The sequence below is a fragment of the Musca autumnalis genome, unplaced genomic scaffold (assembly GCF_047663935.1).
Source record: "Musca autumnalis isolate F117 unplaced genomic scaffold, ASM4766393v1 scaffold_4, whole genome shotgun sequence".
NCBI classification, from domain to species: Eukaryota; Metazoa; Arthropoda; class Insecta; order Diptera; family Muscidae; genus Musca; species Musca autumnalis.
Genome location: NW_027411977.1, coordinates 89,754,334 through 89,774,399, shown reverse-complemented (window position 1 = coordinate 89,774,399; position 20,066 = coordinate 89,754,334). Strand labels below are relative to the sequence as shown.

Sequence of the window (20,066 nt, the reverse complement as noted above, 5' to 3'; positions counted from 1 at the left end):
ATATTTTACCGCCATTCGACAAAAATATGGTGATAAAGCTTTTAATCAAAATTTTCGGGGTGGCTTTCTTTGTGTAGGAGAAACTTCCCCCGCGCATTTTAGGTACTTCACGACGTAAACTTTCAAAACGCGGATACACTTCTATTTTTCGGCCCTCTTTCATAACCTGCCCGATTTTACCTGTAATTATTTTTTGTGTTGCACAGTGTTATTTATTGTACGGTGCCAGGGCAATAAAAGAAACTGTGCGTTTAGACTCATTTCTGAACGCATCAACATGGTAAAGTAAAGTTCCCAATTGGAAATTGCGTGTCTAAGGTCAGGAGAGTTCAATTGATGTGATTTAATTTGTATTGTGGGGCAAATCAGAAGCGTACTCAAAAAATAACTACAATAAGATACGAAAATAAAGAAAGCACACATTGAATTGACGCTTCTGATTCCACAACGTTCAAACAAATCAATGCTCCATTATCGTTCAAAAATTAATTCAACATTTTCATTCCCTATTCAAACTCTTAGTTACGCACAGAAATCCATTGTCAGTGCACCCACTTAACATTTAGCGCGAATAATGTGAATTGTAACAAAACGGGCACGGGTTCGCGAGATAAAAAGCAAAGCTAGGCGCCAAACATCACAATAAAATGAACAATAAACAAGTGTTAAATTCCTCCATCCGCCCGTCCAATCAGAGCATTTGTTTTCTCGATCAGATAATCCCAATTATTGGTGTTCACATTGAATACCAAATGAAGTAATTAACTTATCTGTTGCAGTGCGGGTGCATATGTGTGTTGTACACACGGTCATCATAGAATATCAATGAGTCTTAATGTAAACCTGATATGTCAGCGTCGGTAAAACTAGTTCTATTGTTTAGTTGAGCCGGCGTAATTTAATACCCATCAATTGAATTATAAATTCTAAACAATTAAAGTGATTTAATTAAACAAAATATGAAAAAATATATCAAAACCGAATAAATCTGCCACATTGGCAGTCGATCAATCAATTGAGAGTCTTCGGTAACATCATGGAGAACAGGTAAATTATTGGGGGAAAAATTATATGCGTGTGATTTCTATAAAAAGTTTGAAGCGTGCTCAATTAAAATAATAAACATTCTTTACCACCCTTTAAATTAGGTTTGTGTGTTCAGAGGTGGTGGAGATAGATGTCAATGGGAGTCCAGTTTGTCGGGGATTTTTATTTAGATTTTATTGTAATTGTTGTCAAGATTAGTTTACAAGCACTTACATATCACAGATCAGTGAGGTGATGCAAATAGTCAACAATTTACTAGATTTAGTTGTAAATAAAGTTATATTTCCGTATCGTTTGTGTCTGGTAAATTATTTGTATTTGTTTTTCTTTTGTTTTATTTAGCTACTGGGGAATTCCACTATTTTCATTAATTCTTGTTCTGTATTTTAAGCGATATAGATACATACATATATATGTATGTTGTAATAAACCACAAGATCAAGTAAGAAAGGTCTATATACTGCAAATTTTATTTTTCAGAATTTCAACTTTTTGTAATGGTCCCGTCATACATATTTGCAACCTGGACTGGCTGAGTCCATAATGAATCGGGTGACAGGTGAGTAAGTTTTGGTGGGCATTTCAAGAGATGTCATGCTATGCCTTCTGGAGGCGTCTACACTAGAGTGGGGCGATTTGAACACCATCACGGGCGCCTGGAGTTTCTGATTCTTGGGATTGTAATATAATATATAATTGTTCCACAAACATCCCGTACGGGACAAGGGAGACTTCTCTCATATCAATGAGTGCACCCCTATTCATATTAGCTCAATTATATGTTTATCGCCGAGTCCGAACGGCGTGTCTTAAGACACCACTTTTTAGAGAAGTTTTACATGGCTGAAATACTCAGGAAATGTCGCCAACATTACTGAGGGGTATTTTGCCACCGTTGAAGATTTTGATGTTGACTGGCCGGGGAAACGAACCCACGACCTTCAGCGTGCAAGGCGGGTATGCATACCATTGCACCACGGTTGCACCATTCTTTGGATTGTACTGAGCAAAAAAGTCAACTAGACCATATGTCTACGGTGAAAATCGAGCCCCCGGATTTTGACTTGAAGTTTTTTTCAAGGATTTTTGGATATTTAGGCATATAACAACCAAACCACTGTGATTTTCGATCCAACACAAAGACAACAATTGTAGCCAAGACAATAATAAAGAACTCTCTGGTACATCGAAAAAGCATTGGAACGCTCCTTCAGTTATGGCAGTTATGGCCTCGAGAAGGTGCACATTTTTCGGAAAATATCGATAAATGACACTGTGCTACAAAATGGGACTCAAATTCAGTGGGTGGAAAATTCCTTTTGGAGATGAAAGCCCTTGGTGAGTGTACTAAGAACCCAAAAGGAAATGTTCACCATAGGTCAAGTTTCCGAGATATTGCGTGATGAAGTTTTTTAATTTTTCCCTATAATACTTGGGAAAATATCTCTATATCTCTGTTTGGCGATGTTGTAGCTTCCTTTTGAGATGACATGTCTTTAGTCAAATCGATTGCCGAATCTTTTTGTAGATGAACCCGGAAGGACTGTTCTGCCATAGGCCAAACATTTGAAAACGGCACAAATTCGATTAGTTGTCAATGAGAACCGTACCTAAAATCTTCTGAGCAACATTTTTGTAGAATATTTGGATGCTGAAAAAACTCAGCTTATGGTACTTTCACTGCGTTTCAAGAAATGAAGGACGAAAAGGACATGAATGTTCCACAAAAAGATTCGCAAATCCATTTGACTGAAGACATGTCATCTCAAAAGGAAGCAACAACATCGCCAAACAGAGATATAGAGCTATTTTCCCAAGTATTATAGGAAAAAAAATCAAAAACTTCATCTCTGAAAATTTCCTTTTGGGTTCTTAGTATACTCATAAAGGGCCTTCATCTTCAAAATAAATTTTCTACCCCCCAAAAATTCTGCTTCACAGTGTTTGACCGCCTACACCAACATACTTTGCATTATAGTAAAGGTGGGATTCTCTACTTTCATAGTCAGTCTTTGCTTTTGAAAGCTGTGATATTCGTCATCACAATTATAACCGCACCTACGACAACCTACTTTACATCGTTGTAAAGATGACATTTTCTACTTTCATTGTCATGTTTTGCTTTTGGTATACCACTTATAGCTGCGGAGATGTTCGATCTTTTTCAAAAAAAACTTTTTGCCCATTCCGACCGCTGAATATTATCCGACGATCACAAAATCATCCTATTGACATCCCCGTCAACACTCAACATTTAATGACGATCCGACCTGTAGCGTGATTACAAGATTTAGATGAACAGACGTACAAGCGGACGGACGGACATACATAGCCAGATCGAATCAGTAGGGTATTCTGTTACTTTATTCGATTGAAAAATTGTTAAAATTTCTTTTGTTTTTCTAACAACTACAAAACAACAAATGAAATTGTTGAAAAATAAACAATGAATAAAGTTGTTAAAAACTTACAGAATATGGGGGCAGGTCGTCGAGATATTCATTTTGGTATATATAAGTATAGGTCTACGACAATTATTTCGATTTGTTACAAACTTTTGGACCAAAACCAATTTATACGCGTCTGTTCTGAGACACACCTTAACTCTCACTTAACGCCGTAAGCATTTTGTTCACCCCATTTCCGGTTATTTTTCGAGTATTTTATGGACGGACAAGGGTATACTCTACTTTTTAACATCCTAATGAATCTAAGCCCAAAGAAATTCGGTAAAAATAGGAGTAAATGAGATAAACAAAATGCTTGAGGCGTGAAGTGAGAGGTGAAGTGTGTCTCAGAACATTCCCGATAATATCCTCCCAACTAGTGGTCAACACGACGTAGTAAGAGCCGTCGCACAGTGGTTCCGAATGGTTTTTTCCTGGTCAAAACTCCGTAACTTTTGAACGGGTAGAGGATATTTTCAATTATTATACCCTATAAACTGAAAATATCCTCTACCCGTTCAAAAGTTTCGGAGTTTTGACCAGGAAAAAACCATTCATTCCAAAAATTGATAGATTTTGTTAATTTTTTTTCAACAACTGTTTGTTGATTACTTGGGAAATAAACAAAATTCATTAGATTGAAAGGTGTTCATTTACAAAATCAAAACTATTTTGATTTCAATCCTGCTTAAAATACTCATACATACAGGGTGTTTTTTTAAGCTAGATAGAACTTTAAATTGTAAAAAGTAACACAAAAAATTAAATTTTGATGAAACTTTGTTTTTATTTGTTTTAGTATACTCTGACAAATCATCATGAATAGACTCACGCTTGAACAACGCTACAAAATTATCCAAATTTACTTTGAAAATCAGTCGTCGATTCGCGCAACTTATAGACCCGTTGACCCGTTGTTTTATCGCAAAATTGTGTTCAGCGATGAGGCGCATTTTTGGCTTAACGGGTTTGTTAATAAGCAAAATTGCCGCATGTGGAGTGAGACCAATCCACATGAGACCCTACAGACTCCATTACATCCAGAAAAATGCACCGTATGGTGCGGTTTTCACGCTGGTGGCATCATCGGACCTTATTTCTTCAAAAATGAGGCCGGAGCTCGCGTTACGGTCAATGGAGATCGTTAACGCACCATGATCAACGATTTTTTGTTTGAAAATATGGATGACATTGATCCGGAGGAGATGTGGTTTCAACAGGATGGCGCTACGTGTCATACGGCGAACGCAACCATCGACTTATTGAAATCAAAATTTGGCGATAAGTTGATTTCGAGAAGTGGACCTGTCAATTGGCCTCCAAGGTCGTGCGATTTGACACCTCTCGATTATTTCCTGTGGGGCTACGTGAAGTCAGTGGTTTATGCTGATAAACCAGCAACAATTGATGCCTTGGAGGCCAGCATTGTTCGTGTTATTCGTGACATACGGCCAACAGTGCTCGAAAAAGTGGCCAAAAATTGGACGTCCAGAATGCACTTCGTCAAGAACAGCCGCGGTGCCCATATGCCGGAAATCATTTTCAAATGTTAATGTCACGTATTGATCTTTCGAATAAAAAAAATTTTGATTACAATTTAATTTTTTGTGTTATTTTTTACAATTTCAAGTTCTATCGGGCTTAAAAAACACCCTTTACATTGACAAAACCTTCAAAATTGACTAATACTATTACAAATGCTGTCCTGCATGCCCACAGTGTATGGGCCGCATAATACTCGAAACTCGGCAACTGTCAATTTGTCCGAAATATCGTACACAGAAAAAAAATTTAGCCATTTGATAAAAAAATTCAAAGATTCGATCAAAAGTTTATCGATTTTCCGGCGATAAAAAAAATTTTCATATTGACAAAATTCGATAAAATTATTTGATCACAAAGTAAAAATACAACTGATGAAATTTTTCACATATTTACAAAAATATTTATCAAAATATTCCACATTGTGCTTGATAAAAAGAAAATATTTTCTTGATGAACAAAATTGTTTAATACATTTTTTTTTTCAATCGATAAAAAATGTTCATATTTACAATTATTTTGTTGTTTTTGTTAAATACAAACCCAAAAGCCAAATTGGTCGAGAATGGTCTTGTTTTGATTTTAAATTAGATTAAAACTACTAATAAGTTATTATGGAAAGCGTATGTCATTTTAACAAATAAAATTAAATAATGCATTACTGAACTTCAATACATTTGGTGCGGAAAGTTTTTTCGCGATAAAGAAACAATGACACCGTATTTCATAGTAGTTTTTCGTGCTCTACGCGGCTATGCGGTGGTATTTTTGATATTTGCAAAAATTGAAAAAAAGTTATAACCCTAATGTTTATTGGTAGCTATTCTAACAACCACTGAATGCAGATACAAAATTTGGAATATTTTGATACATATTTTTGTCAATATGTGAAACGTTTTATCAGTTCAATGTAAAAAAATCGATAAGTATTTTAGTCAATACGAGTATATGAAATATATTATCAGTTGTATTTTTACTTTGAGATCAAATATTTTTATCGAATTTCGTCAATATCAAAATTTTTTATCGCCGGAAAAAATAAAATTGTTTTGCTAAAAATTCTTGTAACACCGCAAAATATTCTTCGGAGACCCCCAATGTGGTATACCGATCTTCATATCTCGACGGGATAAAGCGATTTTGAGATGTGTGTCCGTCCGTCCATCTGTCCATTATAAATTGCAATCAAACTCCAGGCCGCAATTATGGACCGATCGTCACGAAATTTTGTATGAAGGTCGGGTTCAGACCAGAATAGATCCCTATTTTTATTGGTGATGATCCTGAAATATTTAGCGGGTGAAAAGGACCAAAAACATAATATTTATTCAATTTTGTAGCGGTTCTGTAGGTCGCAATAATAGCCCGATCAACATCGGGTGTTCGGTACATCGGAACAATTTCGGAAGCAAAATCGTTCAGATTTCTATACGATTTTTCGTAGGGGAATTCGTTCAGATTTCGTTCCAATTTCGGAGAGAATGTCGGATGTAAATTTCCCTTCGAATATGCTAATGTTTTTTTTTTCGATTTCGGTACAAATTCGGATCGATATGTCGGTAACAAATTTCCCTTCGCACAACAACCACCATTTGTATATATCTAACAAGCAACATTTTAGTTTGTTGTTTATAAAGAAAATTGTGGGTCATAAAATTCGCATATACACTTTTAAAATTTTTTAAATATAAATCCAACATATAATAATTGAAGCTAGTGGTGATAGACTCAACATATTCGTACACAAACCCAGCAAACCAAATGTCGGATGTCCGACACTTCTGAAAAATGTCGGAATCAAAATCGTTCAGATTTTGTTCCCGATTTCTATACGATTTTTCGTAGGGGAATTCGTTCAGATTTTGTTCCAATTTCGGAGAGAATGTCGGAAATAAATTTCCTTTTGAAAATACCAATGTTTTTCTTCCGATTTCGGTACGAATTAGTATCGCTATGTCGGAAACAAATGTCCTTCCCTTCGCACAACAACCACCTTTTGTATATATCTAACACGTTGCTGTTAGATATATACAAAAGGTGGTTGGTTTAATTTTAGTTTGTTGTCAATTTTTAAATATTTTAAATATAAATGCAATATATAATAACTTAAGCTAGTGCTGATAGACTCAACATATTCGTACACAAAGTTTACATTGTTCTACTATAAATACAAAAATGATAACAACAGTCAAAATCGTTAGAGAAACAACGTCTAAAATTACAAATTAGAAAAATTTTTTTTTCCTTCGATATTCGTATGAATAATGTATATTATTCAAAAATCGTTCAGAAATCTTAACGAAGATTCGGAAGGTACCTCAGATTTTCATACGACATTATTCCGAAATCGTTCAGAAATCTGTACGAAAATTCGGAGGGAAAAATTCGCATTCCGAATTTCCCAAGGATTTTCTTCCGATTTCGTTCCGAATTCTGAACGAAATCGATTCGATTTCGCTCAAATATTTCGTTCCGAAATTATCTCAAACACTTCATACAACTTTCGTTAAGATATCGTTAAGATTTCGCATCCGACGGCGGACGTAACGTCCGAATTTTTTTCCGAGTTCGTTACGATGTCCGTACGATTTGTTCCCTTGGTAGTTATTTGTTTGTAATGTAATCATACACACGTTAAAGGTCGCAATTATAACTCAATAATCACGAAATTTTGCACGGGGTAAGAGATTAGGTAGAAGAAGAAGCCTAAAATTACTTTTGTATGAAAAATAAAAAAATATTTTTGGTCTACATATATTTTATTTCTTGGAGGGCATATACCGCCAAAGTATCCTCCATATAGAAAAAGAACTACTGACCTTTCCCCCTGATGCAAATTGCAATAACGTGTATGCTAGATAACGGGCCTACTGCCTAATTTATAATGGGTTTTGTGTAGAGAACCACATATACCTATCATTCTACAAATTGTCTCTATCATGCAAATTACGTGAAGTCCTAGCGTATTAAATGTCCAACTGGATTTTCTATAAATATATTGCAGCATGTGGTAGCTTCGTCACTTTTTTCAAATGTACTCGGTGTCCTTATGTCGGGCATATATATATATATATATATTTATTTATTTATTTTTATACCCTATACCACAATGTGGAAAAGGGTATTATAAGTTTGTTTTGGTAAAAATTCATGTAACACCGCGAAATATTCGTCGGAGACCCCCAATGTGGTATACCAATCTTCATATCTCGACGAGATAAAGCGATTTTGAGATGTGTGTCCGTCCGTCAGTCCGTCCGTCCGTCCGTCCGTCTGTCCATTATAAATTGTAAACACGCTCCAGGCCGCAATTATGGACCGATCGTCACGAAATTTTGTATGGAGGTCGGGTTCAGATCAGAATAGATCCCTATTCTTATTGGTGATGATCGTGAAATATTTAGCGGGTGAAATGGACCAAAAACATAATATTTATCCAATTTTCTAGCAGCTCTGTAGGTCTCAATAATAGTCCGATCAACGCGTAATTTTAAATAAGGTAAGAGTATATCACAAAGGAGAAGCTTGCAATTTGAGATGGCGATCGGATAATATTTAGAGGGTTAAATGGACCAAAACTTTTGTGTGAAAATGGTGAAAATTTTTAATATACAGCTTATATCTTAATTCCTGGAAGTGACATTCCGAACAAGTGAGTTATACTTGAAAGTGGAACGCTTGACCTTTCAATTGATGCCAATTATGTTGGTGTGCATGATCAGATAACAGAGTTACAGCCTAATATATTCCGTTATTTGTTTGTAGTGTAATAATAAACTCGCCAGAAGTCGCAATTATACATCAATAGTCACGAAATTTTGCACCGGGTAAGAGTATAGGTCGAAAAAGATGCCTACAATTTTGAACGATGATCTGATATTCTTTAGCGGGTGAAATGGACAATTCCTTTTGTATGAAAAATATAAAAATTTTATTTTTCGTCGATATTTTAATTCCTTGAGGACATATATATTTCGCAAAGTAGCCTACATATGGAAAAAAACTACTGACCTTTCCTCTGATGTAAATTGCAATAAAGTGTTTGCTAGATAGCGGGCCTACTGCCTAATATATAATGGGTTCTGTGTAGAGAACCACATTTTTATCCCATGCTACATATTGTCTCTCCAAAAGTTTATGTAACACCAATATTCATCCTAGACAAATTATTTGGTATGCCAAAATTCATATCTCGACGAGATAAAGCGATTTAGCGATGTGTGTCCGTCCATTAAAAATTGTAAACAAGCTTAAGGCCGCAATTATGGACCGATTTTTACGAATTTTTTAAGGAGGTTGGGTTCGGGCCAGAATAGAAATGATTAGTTTTTGCTGTTGGTCGTGAAATGTTCAGGGAATGAAATGGACCAAAAACAAAATTTTAACCAATTTTGTAGCGGCTTCGTAGGTCAAAATAATAACCCGCAAAATTTTAAACAAAGTTTGAGTTTATGATGAAGAAGAAGCGTACAAACCAACGTGAAGATCAGATAATACTTAGCGGGTTAAATGGACTGAAACTTTTGTGTGAAATTGGTAAAAATTTCAATAACGTAGCGGTTAAACAACGGAAGTAGTAGTACTACATAAGTGGGTTTCATTACATTTTAGTTTTGTGTGAACATTTTTAGTGTGAACTAAATTTTCCTTTCCTGCTACAAAAATGTCTTTGTCATGCTAGATAACTTTTTGGTTTTGGCCATATGGATTATACATTACATCTCTGATATTTGATAACTAAATTTTCACAATCATTGAAAAGAAGTTCCGTGGAGAGCGATTGTCCAGGGATAGTGGTATAGGGTATCCCATGGTCGGCTCCGTCCGACTATAGACTTTTCTTACTTGTTTTTTTTAGAAATGTATCATTTATATATTTTCCAGAAACATCCCAGTAAAGACAATGGAGGCTTCCCTTATATTAAGGGATTCATATAAAGTTATTGATATGTGACCTAGTTTTTATCGCCGAGTCCGAACGGTGTGTCCTAAGTTGCCACTTGTAGAGACGTTTTTCATGGCTGAAATACTCAGGAAATATCAGGAAATATAACATTACAAAGGGGTATTTTGCCACCCTAGACAATTCGATGGGAATCCGGACATTCAGCGTGCAAGGCTGTTGCAAACAGCTAATTCCTACAGTTTGTGGTGTAGGGTATAACATGGTCGGCCCCGTCCGACTATAGCCTTTGCTTACTTGTTTTTTTTAGTTTTTGTTGTTTTTTTCGACCTTTTTGATTTTAATAAAACAGTTGTATATTTCGTTGAGCTTTAGGCCATATTGTGTTTTATTTATTTTGCAAAATTTTTCGCAATTGGTTAAATTGCATATTCAGGGGATCTACAAAACATACTTAATATTAATATCACAGCTTTTTTATATCTAAAGACACCAACACATTACACAAAGAAATTGCTTACATGTAAAACTTAATTTAGCGTCAAGATTACTTAAAAACTATGACAGACTTCACCGTCATCGTCGACTGTAAATATTGCACTGGATTGCTTTACATATTGCACGATCTCTTCTGTGTTAAGTGTCGGTAGCAGAAGGCTGCGTTGTCGGTGTCGCTTTTAAAGTTGATTCGCTTTGTTGTCTCTAGGTTGTTTATATGTAGCATCTCCAACATCAATCTTTTATTGTAATTATTCTCTGTTTGAAGAATTTTAACTTTCTCAAAGTTCGGGACATGATTGTATGTCTTGCAATGTTCTGCAAGAGCTGTTTTTGGTGTTGTATGATTGTTTCTTAGTTTACTGTCTGATTTGTGGGCAGACATCCGAGTTTTTCACTTATTTTTGGTGGTACCCACATATAATTTGCCGCATTTCTCATCACTATTACCATCACATTCTATTTTATATATTACATTGTGTTTATCTGCATTATTTATCTTGGTTTTTGTATTAGTAAAGAATTTGTTAAGGGTATTACTCGTTTTTTGTGCTATTATATATTTGGTTTTATCGTACAAATTAGATTTTTGAAATCTTTCGGATATCTCCGGTACATACTCTTTCCGAGTATACCAGTCGATTTGGGAATAAGAATTGTAGAAGAAAGATGGAATGAAATCGAAGAATACACTAATATGACTAAGTGCCTATTTTTCCGTATTCTCAATTTTTGCATTAAAGAAAATCGGTACTTCAAATATAATGACAAGGTGTACAAACAAACGAAAGGACTGCCAATGGGTTCACCAGCTTCTCCCATAGTTGCTGATTTAGTGATGGAGAAACTACTTGACACCTGTATGGAACAATTGACGACGAAACCTCTGATACTGACAAAATATGTTGACGATCTATTTGTGATACTCAGGAATGATGCAATATTGGATACTTTGACAATACTTAATAGTTTCAATAAGAATATTCAATTCACGATGGAAGAGGAATGCAATGGATGCTTACCATATTTAGAAAAGAAAGAAAATTAGAGATAGACTGGTACCAAAAACCAACGGCTTCCGGGAGAATTATAAATTTCTATTCTAAACACCCAAAGCAGATGGTCATAAATACAGCGAGGAATTTGGTAACCCGAATTTTAAACATAAGCGACACCAAATTTCACAACGATAACAAAAATAAAATAAGAGATATATTATCGAAAAACAATTTCCCAAATAAGATTATAAATAATCTTATAAATAATTACAATAAGAATTCGAAACACATGAGAGGCGAAGAAACAATAACTGAAAAAGTATACAAATCTATGGTTTATGTACCGGAGATATCCGAAAGATTTCAAAAATCTAATTTGTACGATAAAACCAAATATATAATAGCACAAAAAACGAGTAATACCCTTAACAAATTCTTTACTAATACAAAAACCAAGATAAATAATGCAGATAAACACAATGTAATATATAAAATAGAATGTGATGGTAATAGTGATGAGAAATGCGGCAAATTATATGTGGGTACCACCAAAAATAAGTTAAAAACTCGGATGTCTGCCCACAAATCAGACAGTAAACTAAGAGACAATCATACAACACCAAAAACAGCTCTTGCAGAACATTGCAAGACATACAATCATGTCCCGAACTTTGAGAAAGTTAAAATTCTTCAAACAGAGAATAATTACAATAAAAGATTGATGTTGGAGATGCTACATATAAACAACCTAGAGACAACAAAGCGAATCAACTTTAAAAGCGACACCGACAACGCAGCCTACTGCTACCGACACTTAACACAGAAGAGATCGTGCAATATGTAAAGCAATCCAGTGCAATATTTACAGTCGACGATGACGGTGAAGTCTGTCATAGTTTTTAAGTAATCTTGACGCTAAATTAAGTTTTACATGTAAGCAATTTCTTTGTGTAATGTGTTGGTGTCTTTAGATATAAAAAAGCTGTGATATTAATATTAAGTATGTTTTGTAGATCCCCTGAAGATGCAATTTAACCAATTGCGAAATATTGGAAAATAAATAAAACACAATATGGTCTAAAGCTCAACGAAATATACAACTGTTTTATTATATTTATTTATATTATGTGTATTCCAAGAAACCAGTAGGCCTATTCTGTAACATTTATCGATTTAAAAGTTGTTAAAATTTCTTTTGTTTTTATAGCAACTACAACAAACAAACGAAATTGTTGTAAAATAAACAATGAGTAAAGTTTTTAACAAGTTACTGAATAGGGGCTGATATTCAAAAAATTTAAATATGTAGCAAAAGGGGCTAACAATGTCAATTTTCCAATTTGAAATATTCATTAGAAATGTATAAAATATAATTGTTCCATAAACATCCTTGTAGAGACAAGAGAGCCTCTCTCTTATCAATGAGTGCACCCCGATTCATTGGATCTACTGTTTATCACCGAGTCCGAACGGCGTGTTCTAAGACACCACCTTTAGAGAAGTATTACATGGCTGAAATACTCAGGAAATGTCCCCAACATTACTGAGGGTATTTTGCCACCGTTGACAATTTGATGTGGCATGACCTGGATTTTTTACACATCAAATTTACAACGGTGGCAAAATAGTTATAGCTCTTTAAATATGAAAAATATTTCCCAGGCAATCTAAAGCGATAATCATATAAAAATTAGACGACCACTAAAATAATTACAGTCGGACCTCGATTATCCGTGATAGTCGGGACCGGAGGCATAACGGATATTCGATTTTCCCGGTTAATGGAGGCAATGTTTTTGTTCAGTTTTTGAACATATTTTTAAGTAAAAATGGCAAAGTATTGTACAATAAAAATAAGCTCTGCAATTTTTAATATATTTCTTAAGTTAATCAACAAAATTTAGAAGGATACATATCATCTTCATCAGATTCATCCGAATTGATTTTGTCCCATGGTTTTTCTGATACAATAAATACAAAAATTGTGTAAAAGGGGAGAATTTTCCAGTTTTCTTTTGATTACCCTTTGTTTGCTTAATCAAATTAATTAGAACGTGTGCTTTTACTCCAGGATAATGAAGATTATAACAAAATATAGAGGAAATGGAAAAAATACCAACATTTTTTTTCCCGGATAATGGAGGTTCCCGGATAATCGATTCACGGATAATCGAGGTTCAACTTTATTCCTGAAAATTTTGTTCATAATATTAAAAGTTTTGGATGGGGATTTGATGGGTGGGCTATATATAATAAATTTTAGTACAATAAGTTGACATCAACTGGACAAGGGCAAAGTACCCTTATCAAGAATTTAAAATTTAAATTTAATAAAAAAAATATAAATTCTTAATATTTCGTAGATTGCCACCTATTAGCACCTTGGCTCTTGATTTCCGTTAATTGGACATCTCTTCCGAAGCGAAATGTGTAAAAACATTCTGCCCATCCCTGCAACTATCTGAGATATATCGGTTCAGATTTGGATATAGCCCCCATATATATCGTTTCCCGATTTAGCTACAACTTATTGATATACTTGTATCAACCGGTATAGATGGGAAAGAAATTCAATGTGTAAAAAATTTGTATTGGAACCTGACTGCATGAATTGATGTTAACGGCGAATTCACAATCCTTATAGGTACCAAAGTTGATATTTTTCATTTCTGTGCCCTCATAAATACTTTTTGCAAAATATCATCGACCTAGGTCAATGCCTTCTTTTTTGTCCACTTTTTTATGGAAGCGGCAACACTGTGCGCCGTTCAGACACGGCGATAAACAGTAGGTAACATATCATTGTGCTGATATGAATCGGTGTGCACTCCCTATACCTTCTCGGATGTTTGTGGAACAATTATTTTCACGGTGCTCTTGAAGCAACTTTCAATGAAAGATGCTTACACCTGGGAAGTTTTTGCGGATTCTGAAACTACATCGTTTATAGATGAGAAATATCCAAAAACAAAAAAAAAAAAACGCTGGAGGGATTTTTAAATAAATCGCGGTCAAAATTCTCATTTTTAGGTTTATTTTAGGTGTTCGCGAATTTGCTTGGAAATCGCAAGTCCTATCGAAATGGGACTAATGAAAATGTTGTAGCTATGAAAATTCTCTACAAGTTTGACATTCATGATAATTTCATAGGTTTTACCGTTATTGAGATATAGAAGTCCAAATTGGGACAATGCATTGACTGTATCGCTAACTTATAAAACAAGTTCATACATGGTGCGCTTTAACAAACTTTAAGTGAAAACCGCTTACACCTGGGAAGTTTTGGTGGATTTTGAAACAGCAATGTTCATAGGTGAGAAAAATCCAAAAACAAGAAAAAATCGCTGGAGAGATTTTTAAATAAATTGCGGTCAAAATTCTCATTTTTAGGTTTATTTTATATGTTCGCGAATTTGCTTGGAAACCGCAAGTTCTACCGAAATGGGGCTAAAGCAAATGTTGTTGCTGTGAACCGTTATGATTTTTTCCTAGGTTGTACCATTTTTCAGATATATAGATATTCAAGTCACACTTTTAGTTTTTTTGTTGGGTTTTCACGATTGGCTTGAAAACGGTAACTCTTAACGAAATGGGACTAGAGAGAATCTTTTAGGTATGGAAATTCTCTACAAGATTGGCTTTCGTAATCTTCTCCTAGGTTGTACCATTTTCGAGATATATGTTTAAGTTGGGAAATAGCAGTCATGACATTGTTTTATAAGGAGGCGATATAGTCAATGCATTGTCCAAATTTGAACTTCTATATCTCAATAACGTTAAAACCTACAAAATTATCATAAAGGTAAATCATGTAGAGAATTGTCATGGCTACAAAATTTTCATTAGTCCTATTTCGATAGGACTTGCGGTTTCCAAGCAAAATCGTGAAAACCTAAAAAACCCCTAAAAATGTCAACTTGAATCGCGATTTATTTAAAAAGCGCTCCTACGATTTTTTTTTGTTTTTTGATTTTTCTCATCTATGAACATTGTAGTTTCAGAATCCGCAAAAATTTCCCAGGTGTAAGCACCTTCAACTTAAAGTTGCTTCAAGAGCACCGTGTTTTATTAAGTTTATTAAGTTTATTTGTTCCAAAAAGGAATTTTTATTTGTTGAAAGCTAATTCTCAGGAGTAATGGTGTAGGGTATCACATGGTCGGTCCCGTCCCACTATAGCTTTTGTTTACTTGTTTTTGTAATATCTCTGTACAAAACAAAAAAGAAACATTGTAAATTTTCCACATATTGTAAATAAAACCGTTTTTTTAGATTTTATCTTTAAATTACTGTGTAGAATAGCTGAGACATTTACCACATGTTTCGTCCATGTGATATTGACATATTTTCCATTTAATTGATACAAATCTCAACACTAACTGACAAAAATAATTTTAATTTATAGATATCTCCCATTATGAGCAATTAAAATTTCATTTCATATGCCTGCCATAAATAATTCAAACGGCAAAAATACAACTAAATCTTGTTTTAACTTGCGAACCGTTAATTTTACTGCAACAAGTAGTTGTTTCTAACAAGTAATTGAATTCAAATATGCCAGGGATTATAAAGATAATCTCCGTTATGACAGTTTAGATTGATTGCTCTCCAATTAACTGTCATAAAATTTATGGGATTTTTTGAAGTGAAGAAAATTATGAACTTGTGTTAGTGCTTTTTATGGGGGGCTATCATGAACGGCAATTCCCCGTGAATTTTTTCACTTTCTCCCTTAAGTTGCAACGGCGGAAAAACAAAACTAACGGGGAAATTTTATTCATGATAACCCCCTATATGTTTCCAGGTACGTTTCCATTAAGTTTATTATTGTGAATTGTTATTATTTTTAATACTTCCGGTATGTAAATTTTGAAAGAAAGTTCATTGAATTTGAATTTCAAAGAACGCTAAGACTCCTCACAATTTTTTCAATGATAGAGACATAAAGGGTATACCAACTAGAACGCAATTTTTAAATTTGGCGCCATTCGAAATGTCATTGTTTGACACTTGAACAATTGTTATTGTTTGATAGACGCTCAAACTCCATCCACCTCAATTCAACACCGACCTCAGCAAATTGGTGTCTCCAAATCCACTATGCAGCGAATTTTGATTTGCATATTCATGCATACAAAGTTCAATTGACTCAGGAACTGAAGCCAGCTGACCATGGACTGTTAAGGGAGTTCGTTAATTGGTTATTGGAGAGACAACATGAAAATGCTGATTTTGCCGATAAAATCATATTCAGTGACGAGGACCATTTCCATCTTGATGGCTTCGTCAATAGGCAGAATTGTCGCATTTGGGGTGAGGAAAATCCTCGAGTGATTCACGAGAAGCAAATGCATCCTCAACGTGTCACTGTGTGGTGTGATTTTTGGGCTGGAGGAATCATTGGCCCTTTTTTATGAAAATGTGGCAGGTCAAGCGCAAAGGGTCAATGGTGTTCGGTATCGTGAAATGATAACCAGTTTTTTCTTGTCTAGAATTGAAGAAATAAATGAGAAGGGCATGTGGTTTCAACAAGACGGCGCCACATGTCATACAGCCAGAGAAACAATTCAATTGCTGCATCAGTCATTTCCCGGTCGTGTTATTTCGCGTTTTGGAGACCAGAATTGGCCGCCTAGATCGTGTGATTTTTTTGGTCGGTTTTCCTCTATCTCTAATAGTTTCTGAGATACTCAGATGCCAATATGTTCCATATCCGCCTTGCGACACCGAAAAATTTGTCGTTTTGTCCCATATCCATAAAGCCTGTCGTATGGAACAAAACAACTTTGAACTTTTTAGTTCCATATCCATGTCGTTTGGCGTATGGAACAAAAAGAGACAAAAATGAATTTTTCCGCACCAAAAATTATGGCGTTTGGAACAAAAAATTGCCCATTTTTGCCAAGTTACGAATAATATGGCGCATGGAACAAATTGTTGTAAAGGACTTGGTTTAAAAACTGAAGAATAATAGGTTCTAAATCCAACTATTTTTATACCCTCAGCCTTTAGGCTAAAGAGGGTACATACACTTTGATACCATGAAAATGTGCCTCATCGAAATAATAGTTTTAGACCCCAAGTATGTTTTGACGAAATGTGTTTCAGACAATTTGGAGTCGATCTAGCTATGTCCGTCCGTCTGTCTGTCTGTCCTGCTGGCTGAAGCGCACGATAACTCTCGAACGGATTAACCGATTCGGTCCAAAATTTGGCCTTCGTAATATTTTGTCCAAACTTAGTTTAAGTTCGAAGATGGGCGATATCGGTCCACTCCGTTTTGTCCTATCGAAATTTTTACCACAAAAAATAGTGATAAGTGGAGGCAATCCCTTAAATAAATGTTAAGGAAACCTATAATAATGGTCCTTATTGTATTTATATGAGAAAAATCAATTTTTCATTTAAAGTCCTGATTTTTAAACTCCACAGTAGCACTTCATAAAAGGGAGGTGGAACACGATTGATAAAAAGTGTTTTGGTTAAAATGAGACAAAACGTGTTCCATGTGACACAAACTGCCAAAAACATGAAAAAAATATTCCTTGGAATAATTCAGAAACTTTTTGCAATTATAAAAATTGGCCATAACTTCTAGACTATCACAGATATCTGACTTAAATAAACTACTGATATATTCTATGAGTTTAGTTAAGTAAAACTGAGCTCTTAAAGTATTGGATTATTGCACCATTTTTATCCTGTATGGCCTTAAACGATAGCTTGAGTTTTTTCTTGAATCAGGCAAATGGCGTATGGAACACTTAAGCATGACACCGACGATATGCCTACGGACCTGAGACATGCCTATTTCCACATTAAAGTTTATACATATGTATGTACTTGAGAGGAAAAGTAACGGTACCTTCCCACTTTCGGTATTTTGTAGGTTGTGGTTGAGGTTGTTTCACAGAAGACCTATACAGATGGCCATTTAAGGCGACGGGTTATTCCTGTAGAACAATTTGAAAACTACATATCAACTTGAATGCTTCCAAAAGTACATGAAACCGATAATAGTGCTTCATCAATACCTACAGAGTGCATATATATATATATATATATATATATATATATATATATATATATATATATATATATATATATATATATATATATATGTCCTTTATTTACATCGGTATATCTTACATAAAAAATTGCATTAATTACATAAAAAACAGATGTAAAAAGTTCAGGTAGAACATAGGGCATCGACAAGCTCTCTCCATCTCCTTCTATCATTGGCCAGATGTTTTGCCTGTCCCCAGGATATATGGGCTGATTCAAGCTCTCTTTTTGTACAACGGATCCATGTGTTTCTTGGGCGTCCTCTCTTACGTTGTCCTTGCGGATTCCAGTCTAGAACTGTTCTGGCGATGTCACTGTGTGGTCGCCGAAAGATGTGGCCTATCCAAGTCCATTTCCTCCTTCGAATTTCTACCTCGACAGGGCTACAATTGGTTCGGAGTAGTAGTTCCGAATTTGATATTTTATTACGCCAGAAGATTCTCAGAAGTTGGCGTAGGCACCGATTGATAAATACTTGGAGCTTTCTAGTGGTCGCTTGCGTAAAACTCCAAGTCGTACAACCATACAGTAGAATAGATTTGACACTGCAGATAAATATCCTAATTTTAGTTGTGATTGATATGGCACTACACCTCCAGACTTTATTGAGTGATCGGAACGCATTTCTAGCTTTGTTAATACGATCGCTGATATCTGCTTCTGATCCGCCGTCTTTGGTAATCTTGCTACCTAAGTAACAGAAGTGTTCTACGTCTTCGATAATTTGTCCGTTTATTGAGAGTGGCGTTTGACTTGTTGTGCCTAATCTCATAAGCTTTGTCTTTGCGGTGTTTATTTTTAGACCAACTTTCGGCATTTCGGGTAAGCGATTCCAATTTGGTTTTGATGTGGTCGAAATTGTGGGCGAAAAAGCAAATGTCATCTGCATAATCGATGTCGCCAAGGAAATCATTTACATTCCAACGAATACCATGGGGGGCCTCGATGTTTGTTGTCTCTAGAACAGAATCTAGAAGTACAAGGAAAAGTGTGGGGGATAAGAGACATCCTTGCTTTACACCCTTACTGGTTGCGAAGGGTAGACTTTCTTTGCCGTTGAAACGGACGGACGTTTTGGCGTCTCTACAGAGTTCCCTGATTAGGGATACAATTTTAGGAGGGAGGCCTTTATTTATAAGGGCGTTCCACATAGCATCTCGGTAAACGGTATCAAAAGCTCGCTCGAAATCCACGAATAAAAGATACAGAGGTGAGTTTAATTCAGCAGACTGTTCTATAATTATACGTAAGGAGTTGATGTGATCTGCACACGATCGACCAGGGCGAAAACCCGCCTGTTCCTTCCGTAAAATTGAATCGAGCACTGGAGATATGCGGTGTAGTATAAGTTGTGCCATTACCTTGCTAATTGCGTTTAACAATGTTATTCCTCGCCAATTTTTACACTGGGTCAAATCACCTTTTTTTGGGATTGTAACAATTGTGCCATTTTTCCATTCGTTGGGAATGACATTTGTCTTCCACACGTCTCTTATAATTGGGGTGATAGTTTGCGCAATGGGTTCCGCTCCATACTTGAGTAGTTCCGAGGGTATGTTATC

At 35.2% G+C, this 20,066-nt stretch overlaps 1 protein-coding gene across 1 annotated transcript in view; it reads left to right on the top strand.

Moving 5' to 3' along the window:
* Positions 1-19,466, top strand: part of LOC141403018 (E3 SUMO-protein ligase ZBED1-like) — an 87,935-nt gene extending 68,469 nt beyond the window's left edge. The window contains exon 6 of the mRNA XM_073985150.1: positions 19,307-19,466. Within this exon, the coding sequence (XP_073841251.1) occupies positions 19,307-19,466 (160 nt within the window). The remainder of the gene's footprint in view (positions 1-19,306) is intronic.
* Positions 19,467-20,066: the final 600 nt, after the last annotated feature.